Source organism: Lissotriton helveticus, chromosome 12 (assembly GCF_964261635.1).
Source record: "Lissotriton helveticus chromosome 12, aLisHel1.1, whole genome shotgun sequence".
Lineage (NCBI taxonomy): Eukaryota > Metazoa > Chordata > Amphibia > Caudata > Salamandridae > Lissotriton > Lissotriton helveticus.
Window position 1 is genome coordinate 85,805,439 of NC_136073.1, and position 27,232 is coordinate 85,832,670.

General features: G+C 46.9%; 1 protein-coding gene across 1 annotated transcript in view; it reads right to left on the bottom strand.

Moving 5' to 3' along the window:
* LOC144797886 (vomeronasal type-2 receptor 1-like) overlaps positions 1-26,257 on the bottom strand; it is a 72,506-nt gene extending 46,249 nt beyond the window's left edge. The window contains exons 1-3 of the mRNA XM_078668688.1: positions 25,779-26,257; positions 19,400-19,723; positions 13,927-14,218 (exon numbers count right to left, since the gene is read on the bottom strand). Of these exons, the coding sequence (XP_078524814.1) occupies positions 13,927-14,218; positions 19,400-19,723; positions 25,779-26,257 (1,095 nt within the window). The remainder of the gene's footprint in view (positions 1-13,926; positions 14,219-19,399; positions 19,724-25,778) is intronic.
* Positions 26,258-27,232: the final 975 nt, after the last annotated feature.

Below are 27,232 nucleotides of genomic sequence, written 5' to 3' on the forward strand. Positions count from 1 at the left end.
GGACTCATCCACTCCCGGCTCGATTTTAATAACGCACTTTACCTGGGTGCACCTGAATATACCCTTCGAAGGCTGCAAACTGCTCAGAACAGTGCAGCTCGCCTTCTACTTAAAATCCCACACAGACACTCAGTTAGGACCGGGCTAATAAGCCTCCACTGGTTACCGGTCCGGCAGAGGGTTCTGTTCAAGGCGCTATGTATAGCCCATCAAGCCTTCTGGGACATGGGTCCTATCATCACCCGTAACTTGATCACTCATTACATCCCAAATCGGAGTCTCCGCTCCAGCCAGACCCTCTTGGCAGTAGTCCCAAGAATAAAGAGATCCAGAACCGGCGGAAGGACGTTCACGTACAACGCAGCTAAGGCCTGGAATGCTCTACCTTTCCATCTTAGAGCCACCCAGAACCTTGCTATGTTCCGCAAACAATTGAAGACCCATCTTTTTACATCTGCCTGTTAATCCGCTATCTTCTTCTCCCCTCCCTGTGCTCTGCAGGTTCACGATTTCCCTAGCGCTTGGACGCCCACGGGCATCAACTGCGCTCTACAAATCCCCAAGTTTACAAGTTTTACAATATTCTGACATTCAACCAACCTTGCCAGTCAGGTATGCAAGTTATTTTATTTCATCTTTCGCTTCAGCAGATTATGTAAATACTGGTAATTGGCATGAGGCTACATAAGAAGTAAAATATATCAACTAATATTATGCTCACTTTCTTTATATTGTGTATGTTTTCCTATTTGCTATTACCAATATATTTCTCGATTCTTATTGGCCGAAATAAAGTTTTCTGAAGAAGAAGAAGAATTCATTACCCCTTTTCTTACATGCGGTTTGAGCAAAATGTTGTATGATGCAAGACCTTGGTATATAAATCCATATGTTGTTAACTTCCAAGTTGGGTGCATCTCTGCACTTCTAGCGCCGAGACGACTGAGGGTGACAGATTGCGCTTGATAAATAAATATGTTTCTTTGCATGCACTTTCCAGGTGGAAGGCTGAAGGAAACTCGCCACCAATTTATGCGGTCTCTGGCAGGACTGATTGTCAAGCCACCAATGAGCCCTCCATCAGATAAAATATGGCTGGGACGGGTCATGTGGCACCTGTACATTTTTACTCCACATGGCAGCTAGGTACAAATTTATAGAAACCACAGCAATGGAGCGCACACCGCTAGCCCCTCCTCCGGATCGCCCATAGGGACTCTGGTACTTGTAGTTCAATAGTGGATCACCCAGGTGGGTGCAAGTCGGTACTTGTTGGACTGATGAATCTCTAGACCCGATACATGTCCCGGGTTTTTGGGTATCGCCCGAGACGTGGCTCGGGTTTCGGGATAACTTCCCTCATCAGTAGAGAAAATGGTTAGGGGTGGAGGAGAAGGCCGCCAAACAACCGTCAATGGCTTCGATGCCCGAACCGGCACGCAGGGCAGCATCCAGGAGCCCGTCGGCTCAACGCTCAAGGGAGCCAATTAGTAGAAACCACAGCAATGGAGCGCACACCGCTAGCCCCTCCTCCGGATCGCCCCTCGGGACTCTGGTACTTGTAGTTCAATAGTGGATCACCCAGGTGGGTGCAAGTCGGTACTTTTTGGACTGATGAATCTCTAGACCCGATACATGTCCCGGGTTTTTGGGTATCGCCCGAGACATGGCTCGGGTTTCGGGATAACTTCCCTCATCAGTAGAGAAAATGGTTAGGGGTGGAGGAGAAGGCCGCCAAACAACCGTCAATGGCTTCGATGCCCGAACCGGCACGCAGGGCAGCATCCAGGAGCCCGTCGGCTCAACGCTCAAGGGAGCCAATTAGTAGAAACCACAGCAATGGAGCGCACACCGCTAGCCCCTCCTCCGGATCGCCCCTCGGGACTCTGGTACTTGTAGTTCAATAGTGGATCACCCAGGTGGGTGCAAGTCGGTACTTGTTGGACTGATGAATCTCTAGACCCGATACATGTCCCGGGTTTTTGGGTATCGCCCGAGACATGGCTCGGGTTTCGGGATAACTTCCCTCATCAGTAGAGAAAATGGTTAGGGGTGGAGGAGAAGGCCGCCGCACAACCGTCAATGGCTTCGATGCCCGAACCGGCACGCAGGGCAGCATCCAGGAGCCCGTCGGCTCAACGCTCAAGGGAACCAATTAGTAGAAACCACAGCAATGGAGCGCACACCGCTAGCCCCTCCTCCGGATCGCCCCTCGGGACTCTGGTACTTGTAGTTCAATAGTGGATCACCCAGGTGGGTGCAAGTCGGTACTTGTTGGACTGATGAATCTCTAGACCCGATACATGTCCCGGGTTTTTGGGTATCGTCCGAGACATGGCTCGGGTTTCGGGATAACTTCCCTCATCAGTAGAGAAAATGGTTAGGGGTGGAGGAGAAGGCCGCCAAACAACCGTCAATGGCTTCGATGCCCGAACCGGCACGCAGGGCAGCATCCAGGAGCCCGTCGGCTCAACGCTCAAGGGAGCCAATTAGTAGAAACCACAGCAATGGAGCGCACACCGCTAGCCCCTCCTCCGGATCGCCCCTCGGGACTCTGGTACTTGTAGTTCAATAGTGGATCACCCAGGTGGGTGCAAGTCGGTACTTGTTGGACTGATGAATCTCTAGACCCGATACATGTCCCGGGTTTTTGGGTATCGCCCGAGACATGGCTCGGGTTTCGGGATAACTTCCCTCATCAGTAGAGAAAATGGTTAGGGGTGGAGGAGAAGGCCGTCAAACAACCGTCAATGGCCTCGATGCCCGAACCGGCACGCAGGGCAGCATCCAGGAGCCCGTCGGCTCAAAGCTCAAGGGAGTCAATTAATAGAAACCATCGCAATAGAGCGCACACCTCTATCCCCACCTCCGGATCGCCCCTCGGGACTCTGGTACTTGTAGTTCAATAGTGGATCACCCAGGTGGGTGCAAGTCGGTACTTGTTGGACTGATGAATCTCTAGACCCGATACATGTCCCGGGTTTTTGGGTATCGCCCGAGACATGGCTCGCATTTTGGGATAACTTCCCTCATCAGTAGAGAAAATGGTTAGGGGTGGAGGAGAAGGCCACCAAACAACCGTCAATGGCTTCGATGCCCGAACCGGCACGCAGGGCAGCATCCAGGAGCCCGTCGGCTCAACGCTCAAGGGAGCCAATTAGTAGAAACCACAGCAATGGAGCAATATTCTCCATGGACTCCTCTCCCAAATGTTGGTCCTGTGATCACCAATCTGGCGACCTTATGCATATGTTGTTCCATTGTCCCCCTATGACTTCCTTCTGGGAAAAAGTTTGTTCTCAATTTTCCCTCTTATTCCATCTAAATTGTCCATTATCTGTCTTCACTCTCTTTTCGGTTAGTCTTCTGAAGATATCCACTCACCACACAGTAATTTACGCTTTTTAGACCTTATGCTAACTCTTGCCTTTCAACAGATTGCTATTAATTGAAAATGTACCTCAAATATCTCTTATGTAGCCTAGTGGAATAACGTTTTTCATAAGCATAGATTAGATACTGCCTTCTCATCTATGTATTTTCCTTCTGCTAATAGTATTGATTACCCATGACCTCTTTTCTGGATGAAGTCCTCTTAAATATACCAGTTGTTCTTCATCTGAAAATTGTAAACCACCCTGATTTTCTTTTTCTCTGCCATGAGTTCTAAATTTTGTTACTCGTTGTTTGGATTTTTTATAGTGCATAATATTATTATCTCCTTTTTAACTGCTGTTAACTTGGTTTTCCTGTTATTTATTTCACGCCTTCCCCTTCCTCCTCCCTCTCCTCAGTATAGTTTCAAAATTGTTAAACAGCTTCAAATCTTATGATTCTTAGTTTACTGTTTTATCTTATTCTTGTAACTGTTTTTGATCATGTCATTATTTTGCTTAATAAAGCTGCTTTACCTTAAGAGTAAGGAATACCAGTTTCCAAAGACAGTGGCTTTGTACAATATACACTAGGAATACCAGGAAAATAACACTGTTGTTTCTACACTACGGCATTACAATGCACAGCAAAATACAGGTGCTATTAGTTCAGAGTAGATTCAAAGTGGGGGATTGTCCGAAGGATATAGAAAGTAATGGAAACTAATTTACACTGGGGCAAAGGATGCATTCCCAATACACAGTGTTTGGTGGGGTTTGCTGAACATTTCTCCCTGCAACTTTCTGTCTCTTGTATGTCATCATGTCATTTAGACCTTGGTAATCAGGCAGCCAGTAAGTTCAACTGAGTGAATCATTTGAGGAGCTTTCTTAAGTTTAATAGAAATATTAAACTTAGTGTCCCTGTATAGTTCAATGACTGGTCCACATGCCCCATTTTCCTGGAATGTAGGTACATTACCAACTTTCCCTTTTTTCATTATCAAAAGGATTGGTAAAATAAAAGAAATGATTGTCGGTTTAAAGAGGATCCAATAAAAGTAAGTCAATGCACTTCTGTTTTCTTCTCTTTCTTCGGAGATGGGTGGGATCTTTCCTACATTTCCTTTTGGCCACCTGGGCCAAATCTGAATCATATGTCCATCATCACTACAACAAAGACAAAACATAGTTTTATACCGCTGTCCTTTTTCATCCTTCTTCAAAGAGACTCTTGCAGTCCCAACCAACCTAAGTTCTTCTTGAGGCAATGGTTCTACCAGAACATCTTTGTGAAAAAAGGAGAAACTCTAATAAAATTTAATTAAGCTTCCCCGGGTCTTCCGTTTTTCATATAATCGATTTTCAATGAATAGCCTTAAATCAATGAGTTCAGAACATTAAATAGAATGCTGCAAAATAATCAACTTGTCCTTAATTTCGTCTTTCAAACCTCATCAAAAATAGTAATTTGAGTTCTTTCCACCCAAGTAGTTTTAGCTGCTATTGGCTCTCATAAGTCAAAACGTCCAATCTATCTAAATGAATATAATATGGTACCACAAGTCTCTACCCAGGCACCCAAAATTTTTATTAAAGGAGTTGCCTAGGCCTAGGCAGGTCTAGTAAGGTATCCAATCAAGTATCTCACCTTTACTATGTCATCATAGAATTTTGCAAAATTATGCAAAATGCTCTTAACTTCAATAGCGTCCCAGAAAATTGTTAGACACTTGAAGGAACTACTGGAATGTCTGCTGATCTTGAAACCAAGATCTGCCTTAACACTGAGCTTTCATGGTGTAACAATAACACTAGTTCCTTTGAAGCATCCATAGCACCATTAAACCTATGGAGTCACTGCCATAGTCTGTCAAGGACTAGATGCTGTAAGGCCCATCAGGTTTCCTTCTTGATTGATCATAAAAAGGGAAATACCTTCCATTAGTCACTGTCCCAATCTTCTCCTAATAGAACATGTGAAAGGTGTCATGAGTCTCCTTAGGAGGTCCCTGACTAGGAGGAAAGATCTACAAGTGTAAAAACCCTTCCGGCAATCTTCCAGCTCTTGACTGAAGATGAAGAATAATGCAGAAATAGATAAACTTTCTCTAACACCAAGGCAGAGAAATGCGCCAAGGCAAGGCATCCAAAAAACATCAAAAGCAAATTCCTGCTGCAAGGAACAAAAATCAGGGACAAACGTGTATCATGCTGGCGATAAACGCAAAGAAAAATAAGCGATCAGTTTGTTACGCCACTCTTATCACTCAGTGATTCCTCCTTTATATATTCTTTAACCTCAAACTGACATCACAGGAAATGTATAACTGACATCTTATATTGGGAAGCTTACACTGTAACCCCTGAATAGCTCACCATGTTAGAAAGGTAATTTCACAAGCTTTGTCCACATCCCTTTCTTCCACACATATGCTGCAATAGTTGCTCATTCGCAAGGAATATAAACATTTTACAGGGATTTTTTCTGCTTCTCATCAGTATCCAACCAATCCATCTAGTACTGTAACAGTGAGATGAGGAAGTGCAGTTCAAAACTAATACGACCCAATCCACCCTACTTTTAAGGGAGCTTGAGCACCTCAAGCTTAGCTCTAGTAATGCATACCATCTATTTCAGAGAAGATAACAGGGTATCTAACTCTTCAAGTATTGGGCTAAATATGTAAGCACACAGAAGAACAGATAAGGGTCATTCTGGAGGGGGCCCGTCCCAGAAACATGAGGCTGGAGAATGCTGGTGAACCAATGGCAAAAGAGAAATTTCTGCAAACCAACATTCAAGTGCACTCTAATTTATTGAAAGATCTGCTTATTTATCATTGTCACTGAAACATAGAAAGCTGACAGGCCTTGGCTGCTTATATTAAAGTTCCACAGGTGCCGTTTGTGTCAGATTTGGGTCTTGCACTGCTGTGTATGCAATGTTGATAGCACAAGACTAGACCCTGACGCCTCTTCCAGCAAAAACAAAATCCTAATGACTTTCACCTCCTAAAATGCCATGGTAGATTGCCTGGAAAACGCTCTATCAAACATAATCTGGCCTTTGGTCATTCGGCTTGCCTCATTCACCACAGGGAGATCACCATGCTCTTTTTTATCGAAAACCTTTACTGTCAAACACACTTTGATAAAGCATGAGTGCCTGCCAAACAGTTCTTCAAGGCCTATTTGAAGCTGACAACCTCCTATACCACTCCTTCCCCCAAGGCAATATTCCCATCACTATGTGATGACCCCATGCCCAACTTTGATGACAAATACCCACCCTTTGACCCTCTCTCTTACTCTTCTGGCTCCATTGGTTGCACCAACCTCATGTGCCAGCACCGGCAGCCCTCATCCTATCAGTATCCACAGGGTCCCCTCCAGCACTGGCCACAGCATCCAACAGAAATTGTAAATAGGGAAGCTGAAGGTGACGTTGGCTAGGAGGCCAGTGTTTCTGTTAATGTTCTCAACAGCGAACACCGTGGATTGGCGCCACAGGCAGTAATCATGCACAAACCTCATGCACCATCAAAACCTTTGAATGATCTTACATTCAAGAATCAGAAGTAAGCAAGATCATCTGTGTTCTTGTGCTGATAGCTGAGAAAGATGGAATGCTTAGTGTATCAAACTCTCCCAAAGATTTGTATCCAATCATGACCAAAGTTACTAATTCCTCTCTTAAATATGGTAACGCCTCACTGCCACTCAAACACCCACCGTTACTCCACTATCGAAGATGAGTGCAGATCCAAAACCTCTTAACAGCCAAAATCAGATATCTGCTCTTCCTTGCTGAACCCAATTATTGAAATTGGTGCCAGGATTGAGTTGTGAGCATACTGAAAAAGCACTATATTCCGTGCTTCTCTCAACCCATATTCCACCCTTCTTGAAATACAGAGAGCACTACCCTCAACATCCAAGAAACTCACTCATTGCTCAGCATCAAGAACATACTTTTTTTTTGTTTTTTAAATTTATTTTTAGTGGTGTTTGCCACAATAGTTTATGGCATACATTGTGATTCATTTATAGACTACTGTGTTGTTGATGGAACTACCCTCATGTAGTTTTCTTCATTTCTATCTCACTCCCAGCACATAAACCTAGTCTCATTTCCATCCTAATCATTCACTATACCTGACCACCCAGGATCAGCTCTAGCCCCAAACCTTTTTAATTGGCCTGAGCAGAATATGAATTACACTGGAGTGAGGGGCATATTACCAACAAGTAGCGATATTTATCGCTAAATAGGCTTAGCGACGATTTTTTTATCACTGAGCATCGCCGGAATTGATCGCTGAGAAAACTTGCTGTTAGCAACGTTTATCTCCAAAGCGATAAATTTTCCGGCGATAGCGGCGAAATGCGTGAATATCACTGAGAATACAGCGATATTCACGCATTAGCGACGAAATGCTCTCAGCCATGTTATCCACCTCCCATTGGATACCATGGCTAAGAACTGATCTGAGCAGGCGTTGTTTTTTGGCGATAGCGGGAATATTTCCATCGCTACGCCTGCCTTGCTAATAGGCGATAGCGATGTTAGGGACTCCATTCAGTCGCTCACAGGTTGGGTACGCCTTCTTTGCATGTCATTAGCGATAAATATCTCTGACATGGAAAGCGGGTCCCAATCCGATTGCTATCGCCTAAAAGCTGTCGCTAACATCAGCTAGCGACAGCTTGCTAATAGAGCGATGAATTATCGCCAATTAGCGGCTGAAAACGGCCGCTAAACCGGCGATAATTGCCTATCGCCACCCTTGGTAATATGCCCCTGAGTTTGTTAATTCTGTGTTATTCTTTGATGTGGAATTATGGATAACTATGCAATTACTCCTGCTCACTTTATTAAGAGTGATTTGGGGGGATGACAATCCTACTAAGAGAACATATTTAGGGAGATGTTTAATTTAGAACTGTTTCTCAATGCAAAATGCATGTTTGTGTTCATTTTGGATGGAAGGGTGCATTTTTCTCTAAGAAAATAGTGCTAAATGCGTTAGTAAGTTGGGAGAAAATCCTACCCTAGAAGCATATTTAGAGGGTGCAAGTGGCTGCCCGTACTTGTTATTAATTTTCTGTTGCATTCAGCACAATTTCTTAACATTTTGGATGCGAGGGGGCATTTTTGCGTAAAAGAAATTAACTAAATGCAGAATTACTCTTCTCGCAGTAATCATATGGAATTATTACATAATTCCACATGATTACACTACTTGGAATTATGCAAGTTACGCCCACCACTACTTTTTTAACACTACACGACCCCACATACAGATATCTTTAAGAACTTTAGCTAGGGTACAACATGTGAGCAATGACACACAAATTCAATTCAAAGTCTCTGATGACTGAGGCCATTGTTTAACTTGTTTACCGTGGCCGTTATTTCGGCACAGTGCGGGCGTTCTAAGGAGTGGGCAGGGCCGCGTCGGCTGATGGCCATTATCAGCACAAGCCAGGTAGTGCTCGCGACAGCCAATGGCTGACGGGAGCACGGAAGGAGTTAAAAGCCATAGACTGTCTGGTGTGTCAAAACATTAATGCTATTGAAATAGTTGAGTTTCAACTTTTCCATGACTCAAGTACTAATTCATGGCCCAGTTTCCACACTCAATGTCATTAAACAAGCCTCACTTAATGGCCTTCCCTCCACCACCCTCTCAACATGTCCTTCACCCGGGCATATCAATGATCTGCGAAGAGAACAATTTTGCTAGAAATCTTTGTCAGGCTAGTTTTCCATGGTTTGTCAATCTATCAGACAATTAGGCAACCCTGGTGAAAACTATTGCTAACCTTGTTTACACAGGAACCAGGCACTACTGCAAGCACTCTGAATAAGAAAGTAGCCCCTCTTTTCTCTATGCCTTTCAAGGTTCAGAGATGTTGAAGAGTTAAAGCTGACTCTTGGAGGTCGATGTGAGAAAGAACACCTAGATCATAAATCACATTGACTTAAAAAAATTATAATGCCAAGTAGTATCATTAATATGAAAAATATATCAAATGTTTATTACCATTAAGGAAATACACTAGGTAGCTTTAGTAAGTTCTATGGCATCATCTGCACCGTGGTTCTGTGGGCAACACATCCCATTGGGGACAGCATGCTCTAACCACATAGTGTGGCCTTTAGTCAAGTAATGCATCAAGCACCAGTATTCCTAGAGCTAGCAGAGAATGGATTTAGCCAATCCCAGCATATTCACACTCCAAAACATAGCGTCAGGAAATTGTGCATTTTTTTTTAATTTCTTGTGTAATACTTAGGAAGTTTAATAATATTCAGTTACATGATGTTTTATGTTGCACTGAAATGTTATCAGATATCAAAAAAATAATTAAATGCCTTTTAATATTAAAGATGTTCATCCTGTTTTTGCAAGCTGTTAGCCTCTTTATTCATAAGTAGTGCCTTTTGATAGTTTGGCTTGTGCGCTGAGAAGCTAGCTATGCCTCCTCGCTTATATTTGGTTTTACCCTCCCTATTAATTTTATGAATCTCATACTTGTCTCTGAGAAATGTGTATCCCATACAGGCATATTGCTCTCTCTTATCCGCATTTTTCAGAAGACCTTAAATTAATTTGGATTATTTTGATTTATCTCCCTTTATTTTTCCCATCTCTCAGATGTTGGTCGTTGATAACTATGAATTGTGGGGCCCTGCCAGCTTGATACCTTCTATGTACCCAACAAGGGATGACCACATAAAGGACAAGTACCAATTTGTTGAGGAGTGTGCGGCCAGGGTCCACCGCAGAGCAGGGGATGCCCCTGAAGCTGATGGGTCTAGTGGGTCTATACAAGAAAGTACTCAAGGGAATGACCCTAAAGCTGCTGTGTGCAGGATCTATAATATGAACATAATGTCAAAACTGTCACATAATAATAAAATAATAATAATAAAACCATTTGTAGAGCGCCTGGTTACACTCAAAACAGTGTGTCCCCGCGCTGTGGATACAATCCGCCCCAGAGAGCCCACCACTGAAAAGAGCAATTAAGACTGTGACAGGCTAAGCACATGCTCTCATATGCGGGGGAAGAGATGGGTCTTTAACTTTAGGAGAAACCTCATCTCAGATGGTTCCATTCGTAGTTCAATGGGGAGTTTGTTCCAGTGACTAGCCGCCAGATAACGAAATGATCGGCCTCCCATTCTTGCCCTAAAGATGCGGGGCACTGTGAACAACATACTCCCTAACGACCTGAGATTTCGTTTAGGGTGGTGAATGGTTAGGAGCTTTTTCAAATAGGACGGTCCTTTCTCGTGGGCTATGCGATGGGAGATGCATAATGCTTTAAATAAAATACGCTCTCTGATGGGTAGCCAGTGTAACTTCACTAAAGCTTGCTTCCCTGATGCTTTCTCGGCAGATTCAGCACCAAACGTGCAGCCGCATTTTGGACTCTTTGTAGCTGCTTTAGCCCCTTCTGACTAAGACCAATACACAGAGCATTTCCATAGTCTAAGTGTGGGGTAACTAGGGCGTGAATCAAGGATTTCCTAGTACTGATGGGCAGGAGATCTAGTACCTTCCGTAAGGTTTTGAGAATTGCATAACACCTGCCTGTCACTTTTGTGATATGCTTCCCAAACGAAAGCTCTGAATCCAACAGGACTCCTAAGTTCTTTGCTGTTTCTGTCGGGGCAGGGGTCTGACCTAATTCTGCCGGCCACCAAGCTGATGACCATATGGAAGGGGTTCTCCCAATTATTAGCACCTCTGTCTTAACCCCATTAAGACGTAGACAGTTATTGTTCATCCAACTTGCCACCGTTGTCAGACAGGTGGAAAAGTTTACAGCTGCCTCACTCTGGCCCTGGGTAAGGGTGATCATTAGTTGGTATCATCGGCGTAGGTAATGATATCTACACCAAATGATTCCACTATGCGGGCAAGGGGTTCCATATAAAGGTTGAATAATGTTGGGCTCAAACTAGAGCCCTGTGGAACCCCATGCTTCAGCTGTCTAGACGAGGATTTAAATGGGGGGCAGTGGACTTGAAAGCTTCTATTCTCCAGAAAGGACTTTATCCACTCATAGGTTGCTCCTACCACTCCTACCTCTGACAGCCGTGTCAGCAGTGTGGTGTGCGACACGGTGTCAAATGCCGCACTTAGATCTAAAAGTACCAACGCTGCTGTCTGTCCCTCATCCGCTGTCTGTCTCTATAGTTCTGTGGAGTATAGGATGGCTGATTCTGTTGAATATCTCGCTCTAAATCCAGATTGAGTCAGGTGTAGGAGATGGCCTTTCTCTAGGAGATCCATAAGCTGCAAATTAACTACTTTCTCTATTACCTTCATACAGAATGGAAGCAGTGATATAGGAAGTAGATTCTGAAGTTGGGACACATGTAAATTTGTTTTCTTTTTCAGGGGAATTACCTGTGCTCTTTTCCATGCCTCTGGTACAAGGCATTCCTGAAAAGACAAGGTAGTCAAGTGACTAATGTGATCTATCACCTCATTAAGGATGCCACTGAAGCATTTAGTTGGAGCTGCATCATTCGGGGAGCCTGACTGACACTTTTTACAATGCTTAGCATTGCCTGTCTATCTGGAACTTTAAAACATTTTAAGTGTGAGGTTAGTGCCAGGCTCCTGCCCATATCACTCTGGTTCAGGGATCCATCTGTCCCAACTGTAAATGAAGCATGTATTTGTTCCACTTTGTTGACAAAGTGGTCTGCGATTGAGTCGCATAGTTCATCAGAGAAGGTGTCTTGGGTTGTTAATCTATCCGAGACTGTGATCTCTTTATAGATAGCAAATAGTTCTTTAGATGGGTTATCCGCCGTTTCAATTCTTTCCCTGAAGAACTTTCCCTTTGCGACTCTAATCATTTTATGGTACTTGTTTAGCTCCACTCTATAGTGTTGCTTACATCCTATATCATAATTATTTCATCAACAGCGTTCTAAATTTTTGCTGGTAGCTTTAGCTTCTTTGAGTTCTTTGCTAAACCAGGGAGCTGTTTTAGTTGGTCTCACTGGTGCTTTACTAGTCCAAGGAGCCAATGTATCTAAGGCCTTTGCCATCCACTCCTCGTAAGCTAGCCAAGCCTCATTCAATGTGCCGCTCCGAGGGGGCGGCTCATCCAGCAGAGACAGTCTATACGCTTCCTGTGTACATTTTTTCCAATTTCTATGCTTATAAGACAAGGTCTTAGTCAATTTAGCTACATTTGGGTCATATTTCGCCTCAAAAGGGACAAGACAGTGGTCCGACCATGGGATTCTAATCGGGATGGACATAGTCAGTTCGTCCCAATTGGCAAATATGGGGTCTAGCAGATGGCCTTGTTAATGTGTGGGTGATAATAATTGAAGTTCTAACATCATGGAGTTCAATGCCCCCGTTAAAGCTTGCGCCTCTTTACAATCAGCATTCTCAAAATGTAGATTTAAATCTCCCAAAATGAGGAGCCGCTTATAGCGTATTGCCGGTTGTGTAACAATATCTACCAAACTGTCACTGAACGTTGCCGCCGTGCCCGGGGACGATAAATCAGATAGCCATTTATAATGTTTTTGGGGGTAATATTTATTGTAAAGCGTCCTGCCTCACTATTCAGAATCTTAACCTGTTCCAAGGTGCAGATTAACTCCTTTCTATGAATGATCGCAATTCCACCCCCCTTCTGGAGCCCTCGGTCCACTCTAAGCAAGCAGTACCCCGAAGGAATGGCGTCAAGGGCTTCTGGAGATGAAGTTTCATCTAACCAAGTTTCTGTAAGAAAAAGCACATCAAGCCGACGATCCACTATTAATTCGTGGATTTCGACTGTGTACTTTTTCAAAGAGCGGCAATTCAGCAAAAGCATTTTGACTGTTGCCGACCTCTTTCCGCATATCATTAAGGGGGCAGGAGATGAAAGAGCATTCATGGCAGCAGAATGGTACAGTATCTGCCTGAAATTTATGCTCACAACTTATTTTGGTTTTAGGACACAAGTAGAGAAGTTGTTCTTTGGAATAAGACACTCTACCTGATCCTCTTCGATCGCCACTTGCAGGGGTTCTGGCCCTTGGCCGCGTACAGTCGCGGACGGGCGCAGACGGGCCCACCTTTGGCATGCCTTCGGCGCGCCATCGGCGCGCCTGCTGCGTGGCCGCTGCTTCCCCTGCATTTATAGTGGTTAATGAAGCACAGTGACGGGACAGCGCGACTAGAGTGCTAACCTGATTCCTGCAGAGCCCGGAAGTGTTGGGCTGCCTCACCCTCTGCTTTCAAACGCCCACAAGGACGCGGCGGACCGGGGCGGGCTTCAGAAGTTTGAACACAGTGAGTTCACACAATTATTTTGATTTTAAACAGTTATGAAGTGGTAGCCAATTTTAAAAGTTTTAAAAATTCATGCAGGTAAAACAATTCAATATAGCAGCATTAGCAGCAGCAATTAGCGCCAGACTAAAATTGCTCTTTCACAGCAGCCAGCTCACGCCAGTGGATGCGTCTGTCTCTGCCACCGACAGACCTGCATCCTGCATAACAGGTCCTCTTCTTACCTGAGGGTACCTGTACAGGCCAAGGATCCGTGCCATGAGGATTGAGCGTGATGACAGTGAGTCTCCAATGATGGCAACTGGTTGTCGTTTCCCCCAGCACTGGTAGTTCAGCACCGGCTGCCCTCGTCCGGTGAGTATCCACAGGGTCCCCTCCAGCACTGGCCACAGCATCCGACAGGAGTTGTAAATATGGAAGCCCAGGGTGACATTGGCCAGGAGGCCAGAGTTTCTGTTAATGCTCTCAACGGAGAACACCATGGCTTGGAGCCACAGGTAGTAATCATACACAAACCTGCAACAAGCGGTCAACAATCACATACTGAAAGTTGCTGAAACATATGCAGTCAGTTCAGTAATACTTAAAGCTTACACTGCTCTGATCATCAAACTCAGGTGTCCACATGTATGGCATTAGGAAAGCTTCCAAGTGTTGCTATGTTGTAAAGAATATTTGTTTATGTTACAAATGTTACTGGATATTTGCCTAGCACAGTTTCGCCAGTTATCTGACCTCGTCTTGGCACTTTAGTGAGCAAACTTCAGCCTTCTGTTGTGAGCTTTTCTACTTGAAGTTCTCTGTATAGGGAGGAGTTTGATTACCCAGACTCTGGTTGGTTTTGTGACATTTTACTGAGGGTTTGCTGATATCCCCGGAGGTATCTTAGAAAGGATGTCTTGCAATATTCCAACCCAACCCATATGAGTGGTATTGATAGAGGAGTGTCTTTGGGTGATAACACACCTTTCACCATAGTGCAAGGGAGTGTGCCTTCTGTCAAACATAATTCTTGCACTGGAAAGGGCCCTTTCAGTACAGTAACTGTGTGTGTCAATGCTTGTCTTACTTAGTATAAAGCTCTACAGTGCAGCACACAAGGAAAGTTGGGAAAATGTGGAAAGTTTTCAAACTTGCTCCACCCTTATGCCTGCCCAGAGGAGGCATAGGTTTTTAGCACAACTCTCTGTCTACCAATCTTAGTTCATAGGGATTTGCGATTAAACCCATGGGTTATTACATGGGAACACCGAGTTACCACCCATGGAATGCCCCTTGATGCAAAGTAGTGTTACTTTAGTCAACTTTTCAACACACATGCATTTGAAAGTAAATCACGGCACAACGTATTGTGTTGGGTTTGCATCACTTTTGTGACACACGCCTGGCTGAAAGTGTGGTTGAATCTGGGCCCATGAATCTGAATATTTTTTAAGCAATCCGTTTAAAATATCCCTTATGCTAAGTGGTTGTTTTGTGGCCTTACAAAGCAGCCTGGGAAAACATGCATGAACTTTACTGCAGAGCCTTTCCAATGGCAAGAATACATTGGCTTGTATTTTGTTTACCTGCTTAATGAATTTAAACGTCTAACTAATAAAGCCTTTATTTCTGCAACCAGCAAACATTTACATTTCTAATGTTCTCATTATAGGATGTATGGAGTAAGCCCAATGTCGAGTTAGCAGTCTGTTTTTGGAATTCCTTTTATTAAGGAGATGCAACCTTCAGAACTGGACACCGCACTCCAAATGAGAGCTCTGGAACTGAATACCACACTCAAGATACGGCCTCCACAACTGGGCACAAATGCCTAGGTGAGACCTTTGGGTCCTGGCACAAGATTTCAAATGTGGCCTCATGAACTGGATGCAATACCCTAGGTGAGACCCTTGGGCACCATACCCCCGAAGGGTCCCTGAGAACTGAACACTTTACTCCAGCTTGGCCCTCAAATCTGTATGCATAACCTTTATATGTGGCCTCCAAAACTGGATCGAACTCGCCAAAAAAGACCATTGCTAACCTTAGGTGCTGGAAGTAGGGGTCCTGGGTATGCCACAGTTCTCTCAAATTAAAAATACTGGAGTTTACAAGGTGAATCTGCAATAAAAATGTCTTTACATTTTATTTTTAGCTTTTTTTTTTGCCATGTGTTCAAAGGCGGAGGTCTAATGTCAGGGTATGTCTTCCGACAAATTGCTGCTTTTTTTTAAAATACGAAGCTCATTTTTTTGTACTTTTGAAGTGTGATAGAAATCTAGACTTTAATAGGAGTTAAACAAAGTAAGACACTTTTTAGAGCGCTTTACAAAGCACCAGTTGTACTTCCATTGGTAATGTGCAAATTAGAAATATTTGCTGAAATCTGATTTCGGCATATTATCATTTGTGCACTATACAGTGTTATCAGTAAAAAACCCTACAAATGTTGATGCCATTTAAAAGGAAAAGGTGGTTTCTGTAAATATCAGTGTGCTACCCTGCTTTAGTAATCTTTGTGTTCAAAATGCACCACCGTCCATATGGCGCATCTTTTTCAATCGCCTGCTAAATTGGCGTGGTTCATTTGCTATACTTGTGTGTACTTGTACTTTTCACAATCCCTGTGACTTCAGTGATGTAACATTGATGTCAGCAACCCCTGTCTGAAAATTGTTCAGCAGCACTGTTGGTAACTGGCACAATAGTCTAAGTGTGGCCTCCAGAAATGGATACAATACTGAAGATGAGATATTTATTATTTATTTATTTTAAAGTTTTATATAGCGCGAACAAGATATTTGCAGATATCAGAGCGCTTTACAGAAACAGGGGTAGGGGCAACAGGAAGGTGATTAAACAGATTATTGGGTACAATATAGTAATCAGTAGTAAGTGAATAGCATAATAGGATAGCAGTCATGTAAAGATATAATACCAAAAAAACAATCAGGTAACCAATAATACAAAAACGGTGCATATTGGATGTAGTCACCATTAAGGGGTGCAGCCCTATAGGAGCGTCCTCCATAAATTGTGTTAATTTATGTATTTATTGGTTTCACATAGGGCCAAGCACAGAGCGGTCTGAGAGCACTTTAAGAAGAACATAAATGACTCAGTAGTTATACAGGTAACACAACCTAGACAATGTGAGTCAAGTGGATAACATGACAGTGGAGGCATGTGTCTAAGAGTAGGGAGTGGTTACAACAACTCGAGTAATGGGGGAAGAAGGGAACAGATGAGCAGGGGAGGAAGAGAAGAGGGGAAAGAGGAAAGCAGGAAGTGCAACAAACAGGAGAGAGCCACAGTGGTCAAGAGGTGGAGGAAGAAGGGCAAAGTCGGAATGGAGGTAGAGGGGGTGAAGGGAGGCATGCTGGGGAGGGAGTGGGAGCATAGGGGGAGTGAGGAAGAGGAAGGGACGAGAGGATGGAGTGAGTAGGAAAGAGAACAAAAGAAGAGTGAGCCGGTAACGGTGGGAAACCAGATCAAAGAAGAGGACAAAGGTTAAAGAAGGTAGTGTGAGAAGAAGAGGGAGAGAAGGGAAAGAACAAAGGATGCAGGAGAGAGAACAGAGCAGGAGTGTTCAAGAGCTGCAGGGAGGTCGGCGCTGGAATAGAGGGAGAAGGGCTGAAGAGAGAGGGAGAGTAAGGGGAGGGTGGATCAGGAGGGATTGACAGCAGGAGAGGGAGTGAGGTGGGGAAAGGAAGAGAGGACAAAGAGGGCTGGAAAGAGAGGACAGAGAAGGAATGAAACGGGTAGGAGGGGGTCGAGGGGCTGCTGCAGGCGAGGGCTAGCATTAAGCTGACAAGATTGCCAATAATTAAGCTAGCACGTTTGAGTGAGAGACGACGAAGGGGGGAGGAGAGAGGGCAGAGGAGCAATGAGACAGCAAGGGAGGTCGAGCAAGGTGCTGTGGGGGAGTTAAAAGAGAGAGGAGAGGGGGAGGTGTGAGGAGGAGTGATTGGAAGGGAGTACTCCAGATTCGGAGCACTATTCCAGCTGAGCTTCTTGAAGTGAGCACAACCATTAGCTGTACCCTCCAGGAACCGACACTCCAGAACAGGTCTCAGCATTTCAGCTCTGGCTACCAAAAACGGATACAAGATGTGGCACAAAACTTCATCTAAGGCCTCACACGAGCTGTGTTCAATGCCAAGGCTGTTCCTTATTCTAGAAGTTACACGTTTCCCTGTGTACCCCAACTTTCCTCTTGCCATTTAATGCAGTTACCACTGGATAATCTGAAATTGTGCCCGGGGTGTGCGATTTTCAGCCTCTCCTCCCACGCAGCAGTCGTCCCCGCGCCATGAACATGACTTTACACCAGCCAGCATTGAATCTTCATTCCCCCTCCTATGGCACCCCAACAGATTATTGTAAAAAAAATGACGTCCTGGTCCCCAAAATGAGAGCTAGTGGGCCTCACTGCCACACAGAAGCTTATATTAAGCACAGCTTGTAGCACCCTCAGAAACAAAGTCCCTGAAATAAACATGACCTTGCTATGGCCTGCAGCAATCTCTGTGGCTCCAGTACTGGGGCCCACACACAGCCCTACAATGTACTGGGGTAACCCTCTGTAATTGCTGTGCTCAGGCCTGCACTGCCCTTCCAATCTACCTCAGTCCTGGCCTGCAGCCCCCTCTGTGGTTCCCATATTGTGATTCACACGCAACTTTCCCATTAAGCCTCATTACTGACCTCTGGCAAGACCTGCCATGCCAGTACGGAGACCTTTACACAAGCCTTCGTGGCAGATTCTGTGTTTCCAGTGCTTAGAAGCACACAACCCAACCAGTCTTCCAACCCTGACCTGTGATACTTGCTGTGTCTCCATTACTGAGATCTACACACATTCCATTTAATGAACTCCACTTCTGTCATGCCGGCGCCCCTTGTTAAGAGATGGAAAAATAGGCAAAACCCAGCCTTTGTCTGGATCTTTAGACCCAGTAAAAACACATGTGTGTAAGGAGAGAAAATGGACATATTCTTGGGGAGAAGGCAGAAGTGGGGTTGTGGCCAGGACATCCCTGTGGACACTAGGTGGAAACTAGGGCCAATATTTATGAAGCCTTTCAGTTGTCCTTGCATTGCTCAAGGCGACGATAGGATAGTAATAGGACAGTAATATTTATAAAGCCACACGAGACTTGATTTGCGTGGTCTTGCATGGCTTTGCAAAGAAATGTAACGCAAGGCAGCTGCTTGTGCTTCATCATGTTACATTTCAACTAACTTTCCGTTCCATGGGTGGACTTAAGCGTTCCAATGCATTCAACCATGGATTAAGGCAAACTCCCAGATTTACAAAACATAAACCTAGGAATGCCTCAATATGCTACAGTAAGTGAGGATTAACCATGTATCGTGTGTGCTGCATTCTAAAGCACACATAGAAAGAGAAAAATGCTGCTGAGGGTTGTTTTTGTACAGAAAGGTGTCCCTTCCTGCAGAAAACAAAATCACGCCTGTTGCGCAGTATGGTGCACGGATGCCTGTGTTAGCGCTTGGCTGCAGTGCAAGGAGGAATGCTGCACATCTTGGTAACTATGGAGCATTACTGCTTTCTCCCTTTCACACAATGCAGCAACTTTCCTCGCTGCCCTGCATTGTGTGAATATTTAGTAAAGGTTTCCCTTTGGTCTAATAATTGGAAATAAATAAGAGCACAAAATGCAAAACAGTACAGAAGACGGGTCTGCTTACGTCTGACATGTGGGCGGGGCAGGCTTCAGCTCGAAAGTGTTGTCGGGATAGATGCTGGGGTCATGGATGGGGAAGATTCCACCAATCAGGATGTCCCCGTCCCTCGAGAACCCACTCACTTCCGCTGTCTGGAGCTGGCACTTGGGCATCGGGCTCAGGAAGGCGGACCAGGGTGCCAGGCTGACCACCAGGTACAAGACAACTCTGCGGCAGAGGAGAGGTGTGTTGACCCTCCTGGTGGCCATCTTTTCTGCGGCCTGGAAATCGGACCGTCGTTTCACCGCCCCATCGTCCACTTGTCCTTGGTACCGAAGCTCGAGTTTTCTGCCCATGATTAAACAACGTAAAAAACAAAAATTACATGAGTTTGTGAGGCCATGCAAGCTACACACATCTTTAAGTAGTCATTTAGTTCAGCATATGCATTGTGACTTGAAGAAACCTGAAACTCGAGTTCTAACACTAGCTCCCCCATTTGACCACATGTGTGATCTTGGGCATGTCAATGAATATACCCGATTCTCTAACCCTAGGTCCCACAATTGACATAAATGGGTGTTCTTGGACACATCACTTAATACACCCATTTTCCATGTCCCTTACCTGCCAAAATAGAGAATCTTGAAACAGGCAGTGTGAAACGCTATATTAAATAGTTAGGGTTTTCTTGCTTTCTAGACAGGCTACCATAGCAAAAACACTAAATAAAAGCCCGTAAATATTTCACAATAAAAATCAAACTGAATATTACTTATACATTATCATCAACGAAACGCACACATTTACCAATTACTGAAGCAATACATCATACGGTTTCATTACAAAAATACTTATTAACATGATGTAAAATTAGAATCTATACAAATGCAGTTCCTGACTGGTCCTACCTACCCAAACTACAATAGACATTCCCTGCTTCAGTATTGCTCGCTTTTGTAACATCAACACAGCGCTTTCGCGCGTTCACCTTCATTTTTACTCAAAACTGATTGTAAAAAAATATATGCGCCACTAGAAAAATGACAAGGACATTTACAATATTCTAATAAAAGCATAGAATATTGGCGTTTTAAAACACCCTCTCAATCCGCCAATGTAATTGTTTTCTTCCTTTACTGGGATAAATAAATACATTTCACTTCGGCGTTTTTATGGCTTCAGCAGCCATGTGAGGTAACCTCTCATTTAGGTACCTTTGGCTGTCCAATGACAAACTTCCACTGCCTTCTGCACACCGGGTAACCCTGCAGATATTGGATGTCAGGGGGTGTTTGCATTGGCTAGCGACAGATCGATATAATTAACTGGAAAAAGAGAGAAAACAAAAGGGCAGAAAAAAGAAGTCACCATTTCATTTTCCAGTGTCTTATGTTTATGAATGTTTTATGCCATCGACATTGTCTTCTTTATTCTATCCATTTAAAATATACCCTGTCTTGCCACCTTTTGTCTGTCGTGTTCTGTTTTTAGACTACATTGCTCTGCGCAGCTGCCTTTTATTTGCACACCAATCACCTTTCCACTTCAGTTCTAGACTACATCACCTGTGTAGGGCTTGTAAAAATTTTCAGGGAGATTTTCTGATATTTTTTAGAAAGGCTCCCAAACGTGTATTATTTGCTCACATTCTCCTTTCTTAGATGGGTGTTACACTTTTTTTTCTATTTCCTTTGCATATTCTTCGGTTTCTCTCAGGATCAATCCATCAGTTTTTCTTAGCGTTGACCTTTATTAGATGAATAGAGAGACATATATTTAAATCAATAAATAAGAATTTCATAATCCTATTGGACTTTCATTTTATTTAGGAGTTGATAAACCGTGGTTGGTGAACGAAAATTGGCTGATTTATGGTAAGATACTGACTTACCCTTATATAGTAAATATAAAGCTATAAAAGACCAAATAAGTCAGTGACTTCTTCCTGGAACACACAACAAGTCAGTTACCAAACTGGAGGTGTTGTTATGCTGTGTTATATTGATTTGTATAGCGCACTAATCATCGAAGAGAGTATCCAGGCGCTTGTTATGCAATATGGCTAGTGAGACCTTGAAACATTTGACCATATTTAACATATTTAGGGAATGTTATTGAAACCTGAATGAATAAAACATGTTGTGCGTAACTGTAAGGAGACACCTGTAATTCTTGGGGGAGAGACCACTAATAAACGTTGTTCTATTTTAATACGTTTCATCGAATTAGTTCTCTGTAGTTTCAAAACGGCACATAACGGACTATAAAATAAGAATTATGGTCTTTTTTTTTCTTTTAGCAAACTGTAAAGCCTTGCCCTGGAATCTGGTTAAATAATGGATGTGCATCAGAAATCATTATTTGTACAAAGCCAGATTTGCCTTTGGAAAAATGTGACTACTTGAGTAACACGCTTTCCTTGCTCAGCGGGCCCAGAAACAGCCCCCTCAAGTTAAACTCCCATTCAGTTACCTCAAGCATCGTCTCTTACATCTCCCTCCCCCACCCCAACCCCTCTGAATCGTCTCTGAATCCGCTGGCCTGAACTGTCTCTGACCCCCTCAACTTTAGGAAGGTGATAAAATCTTACCCGTGGCATCTGCACCACGTGTAGAATGGTGAGGCTGGGCCTACCACGTGTATGGATGTGCACTGAATAATTACACCAACACTTGCTTGCACTCAGCCGGAAAGACCCCGAGCGGTCTTCCGCTTGTTTATTTATACCGAGGGGCGAGCCCGCCCCAAGGTTGCGTGTGCGTGCGTGCGTGCAAGGATACAATGTATGTGAGAGCCCGGATGGCTCTCTACATCCCTCCTTTATTTTAGTCTCTTTCTGCAGGCACATTCATAGTCTCTTACTCATGGAGACGAACAAGCAAAGTCCAACAACCGTTGACTCGGCCTAGGATTGGGCCGCAGGTTGTAGCGACGATCCTGGGTCCGAGGTAGTTCGACAACCCCAGCCGGGGTTGTCCTCGGACCCTCGCTCGCATCCTCGACCCTTGGCTGACTCCGCCCGACCGCAGGGCCTGGTGACACTGGCCTTGGTGGGGTGGCCATTCGCGGCAGAGTAGGTGTTGGATCAGAACAATTATCAAAGTCCATGCTTTCTTGGTCTCCATGTTCCATTCCCTCGGTCCGTTGACGCACATTGACATTGTCCAGTACCTTCTTGAAACATGAGGCATTCCTCGTCACGGTTTGGCCATTCCTCCTAGCTGTAATCATAGTCCCTTGCACTCGCTCCACTGTCCACACTTCTGGCTCAAAAGGAGTCCGAAACTTCCACCCAGGATGGCGATCCTTGACAACGACAGTGTCCCCCTGCCGGAGGGCTGGTTCTTTGGCATGCCGATGTGCGCTCGCTTTGATGTTGGTGGCCTGTCGCCGGGCCTGTATGGCCTCAGCGTCCCTTTCTCCCGGCACCCACGTGTTGACAGTGGGAATGCCATCCCTTGGAGCTCGCTTGAACAGAACATGAGAGGGAGCACACTTTGTCGTTGAGTGGGGTGTCTGCCGATAGGCTCCAAGGAAGTCGTCCAGGGCGGCCTCCGGGTCTTCGCCGTTATCCACCGCAATCCGCAGCGCTCTGTTTAATGTCCGCATCAGCCTCTCGACTTCCCCGTTGGCTTGAGGCCACAGGGGTGTGATTTTCCGATGTTTGATCCGGAGAGCCTCCAAGTAAGCCTGAAACTCTCTCCCTTGAAAGGGGGGCCCATTATCGGACTTGATTTCTTCAGGAAGCCCCATCGTAGCAAACACTCGGTTTAGGACTTTCTTTACCTGCGGGAACGCAGTGGATGCGATGACTTCCACAACTGGGAATTTGGAAAAAGAGTCTACCAGCACTAGCATGTGCCGCCCGTCTGGAAAGCTGCCAAAGTCTATGCTGAGTTGAGCCCACGGGGCCTGGGGCGCTTCTTCCGTGAGCACGGGCGCTGGGGCAGGGTCTCCGCCCGTGATCGTGCATGCGTGGCAGGCCTGTATCATGGCTTCCACCTGGCTGTCCATCGCGGGAAACCACACCTTGCTCCTCAAGCGGGCCTTGGTCTTTGCCATCCCTTGGTGTCCCACGTGAGCCAGGCTCAGGGCTCGTTGCTGGAGGCTTTCGGGCATGACGATTAGGTGCCCACGCAGCACCACCCCCTCATCTCCGACGCTAAGTTCACTCCGTATCTGCCACAGCTGCTGCCTGGCATGACGCACCTCCGGCCGGAGGCACGAAGCGCCATCAAGGAAATGGGCCCAACGATTTCCTTCGAGTGCCTCCCTAACTTTCGCCAGGGTCTCGTCCGTCGCAGTGGCGTCGCTAATTTCCTGGAGCGACATGTTCTCGGGGCACGCCGCTAGGGTGACCATGTGCACTATTTCCTCCACTTCATCTCCTTCAGCATCGAGGGCCGGTGGGGGTGTGACATCCGGATGACGCGACAAGTAGTCGGCAGGGTTGTGTGCTCCTGGCCTGAACACCACCTTGAACCGGTAACCCTGCAGCTGGACAGCCCACCTCTCGATGCGTGGGGGAGCAAGCCGGGATGTTCCCGCAAAGAGGGGTAACAGGGGTTTATGGTCTGTGACCACCGTGAAGTCCTGTCCACAGAGATAGAGGTGAAAGTGCTGGCATGCCCATTTGATGGCCAGCGCCTCTCTTTCAATTTGGGCATACCTGGTCTCCGTGTCGGACAGGGCCTTGCTGGCATAGGCGACAGGCTTCCACTCTTCCGGCCTGTACTCCTGCAGCAGCACGGCTCCCAATCCCACTGGGCTGGCATCGACTATCAACTCGGTCCGTCTCCGTGGCTGGAAGTAGGCCATGACGGTGTTGTCAAGCAGACTGGCCTTGACGGCCTGGAACGCCTTGTGTGCAGCAGCAGTCCAGTCCCATTTCTGATCAGCACGGGTGAGGGCACGGAGAGGCTCCGCTAAGTCGGCCAGGTTCGGGATAAACCGGCCACAGTATGTGGCCATGCCCAGAAAACTGCGGACTTCTGTTTGACTTCTAGGCGTGCTGGCCGCTTTGATGGCTTCGGCCTTCTTAGGGTCAACTTTAAGGCCTTCCCTCGTAAAGATATATCCAAAGAAGTCCACTGACTCCTGATAGAAGGCACATTTAGCGCGGTGGAGGGTGAGGCCGCTATCGGCGAGTCTCTGCAGGGTCGCCCTCAAGTTGGCGTGATGCTCCTCTAGGGTCGTTGAGTAAACTAGGATGTCATCACTCAGGTTGATCACCCCTTTTAGTCCGGAGAGCACCTCGCGAATGGCGTTCTGGAAGACCTCGGCGGCCGACGAGACCCCAAAACTGAGCCGAGTGTAGCGACGCAGCCCCACGTGCGTCGAAAACGTGGTGATGTACCTGCTAGCCGGCTCTAGCTCCAGCTGGTGATATCCGGAGTTGAGGTCTAATTTGGAAAACCATTTCGCCCCGTTGAGGTCAGCTATAATATCGTCCATAGTGGGGGTGATGTGTCGTTCGCGCTTGACAGCGGTGTTGGGGAGCCTCATGTCCACGCACAGACGTATGGCTCCCGGCTGCTTCGGTTTGGGGGCAACCACCAGGGGCGAGACCCAGGGTGTCGGGCCCGACACTTTCTCGATCACTCCCAACTCCTCAAGCTTGCGAAGCTCTTCCTCAACTTGGGGCCTGAGGTTAAACGGTACTCGCCGGTGTCTGAGAGCGACAGGTTTCACCGTCGCATCAATGTGTAGCTTAAACTTTTTACCCTTGAGCTTGCCGAGGCCTTTGAACAGTTCTGGGAAGTCCTTTAACATGAAGTCAGCGTGAGCCTGGTGTACTTGGTTGGCGAAAAACACCAGTCCCAGATCCTCTGCTGTGTGGCAGCTCAGGAGAGTGCCTTTCTTGCCCTCGGTGATGTGGAATCTGGTCACAGTCGAATATTCTCCGTTGACTACTGTGGTTTGAATCACTCCACGAAGAGGCAGGGGCTCTGTCCCGCCATAGGTGTAGATGCGTGCCGCGGACGGTGCCAGCGTCGGCTTTGGGGACATGCGCTCATACTGGTCCGAGTCCATGACGTTCACGGACGCCCCTGTGTCTATCAGCGCGTTGACACTCGTCCCGTCCACTGAGACGGAACACATTGGAGGCGGTCGCCTTTTCGTGGATGCCCGGCTCACGTAGGAGATGACATACACCTCATCGTCTTCGTCGTCCTCATATCTGGGCCGGCGGTCTTGAGCCTCCGTGTCGGGAGGGGGTCTCTCCTGGTCAAGAGACAGTTGTCGGACCCGTTGGGTCACCGTTCTGGCGCGCGGGCCTGCTGCCCGGAACTTCCCTCCCCGGCAGACAGCAGCGAAGTGATTCATGCGCCCACACTTGAGGCACGTCTTGCCTTTGGCACCACACGTGGCCGTGGAAGGATGGTCCACACCACAGTACCCGCACTGGCTGTCCCTTGGCGGGCCACCTCGCGGCCTTGCTGGCGGGAATCTTCTTTGGATCGCCTCCACTCGCTCTTCCTTGATGGCCGGGGCCCTTGCCCCAGACGGGGCGATCACCGGGGTGCGCAGTGCGACCTCCATCTCTTCCGCCCGGGCATCCGACAACTCGTGCGACCTCTTCACCGTACCGTCGGTTTCTCTTGTGCCCCTGAAGTACAGATTGAGGCGTCCGACCCATGCTCTCCAGCGGACGGCCGCCGTCGCCGGGTCTGCTGATTCGCTGAATGGCGGTATGGGTGCTACGCCGGCGTGTTGATGCGCATGGGGCGCGGGTGCGTGAGGACCTGCAGGGGCGCCTGCTCCGGCCTGTGCTTGAGCCTGTGGTTGAGCGGCGGGCGCAGCTGGCTGCTGCTGAAGAGCCGGCTGGGGGGGCTGGCCAGCCCCGTCTTGGACCGCTCCTGGAGCGCCGTTGTTCATGGCGAGGCGTCACTCTGGCCTTGCTGGTGCTTTCCGGGATGGCGGCGGCGTGAGGCGCAGGGCAGGGGCGCAGGCCACGCAGCGTTTCGAGGCGCCTTAGGGCGTGACGCGGGAAGAGTCAGCAGTGGCGATGGATAGGACCCCAGGGACCAGCTGTGGCGGCAAGGACAATGATGCACGGCCTTGTGGGAGCCAATGTGAATGGAGATGCCTTGTTGCATGTGCCAATGCTTGTTGCCTTTTTAATTTATTTATTTTGTTTTTGTTGATCGTGTTGTTTCCTTCAAATGTCCCCATTAATTGACTCACAGTCCGTGAGAACGTCCCTTCGCCCCACGAGGGCAGGAGCACAGCAGGAGGGGCCTGGCGTCGTGCCTAGCGCGCGCCTCTGCAAGGGCGCCTCATGCGCGGCAGCTTCGAAGAGCGAGGGCGGGCCCAGGGCGGGTCGTCACGTGGCGCTCGCCGGGCCTGCAGTCAGCAGGCGCGCCTCCTCCGCGGTGGCAGGCGGAGTGCGGAAGGCAGGGGCCGCGCAAGCGGGGCAGATGAGCACTCACCCGCAGGACCTTCACCCAGCCGCACGTCAGCTTCCGCCGGTCCCGAGTCCCGCCAGCCGAAGGCGCACCCTCACGGGAGACGCGTGGGCGGGTCTCAGGCGCACGGGGGCCAGAGCAGCACAGCGGCAGGCACCGCCGCGCGAGGCAGACACACGCGGATCCAGGTACACCGGCCTCGTCGCCAATGTAGAATGGTGAGGCTGGGCCTACCACGTGTATGGATGTGCACTGAATAATTACACCAACACTTGCTTGCACTCAGCCGGAAAGACCCCGAGCGGTCTTCCGCTTGTTTATTTATACCGAGGGGCGAGCCCGCCCCAAGGTTGCGTGTGCGTGCGTGCGTGCAAGGATACAATGTATGTGAGAGCCCGGATGGCTCTCTACACCACGTACAACCCTCCACCACCCATCCACTCTA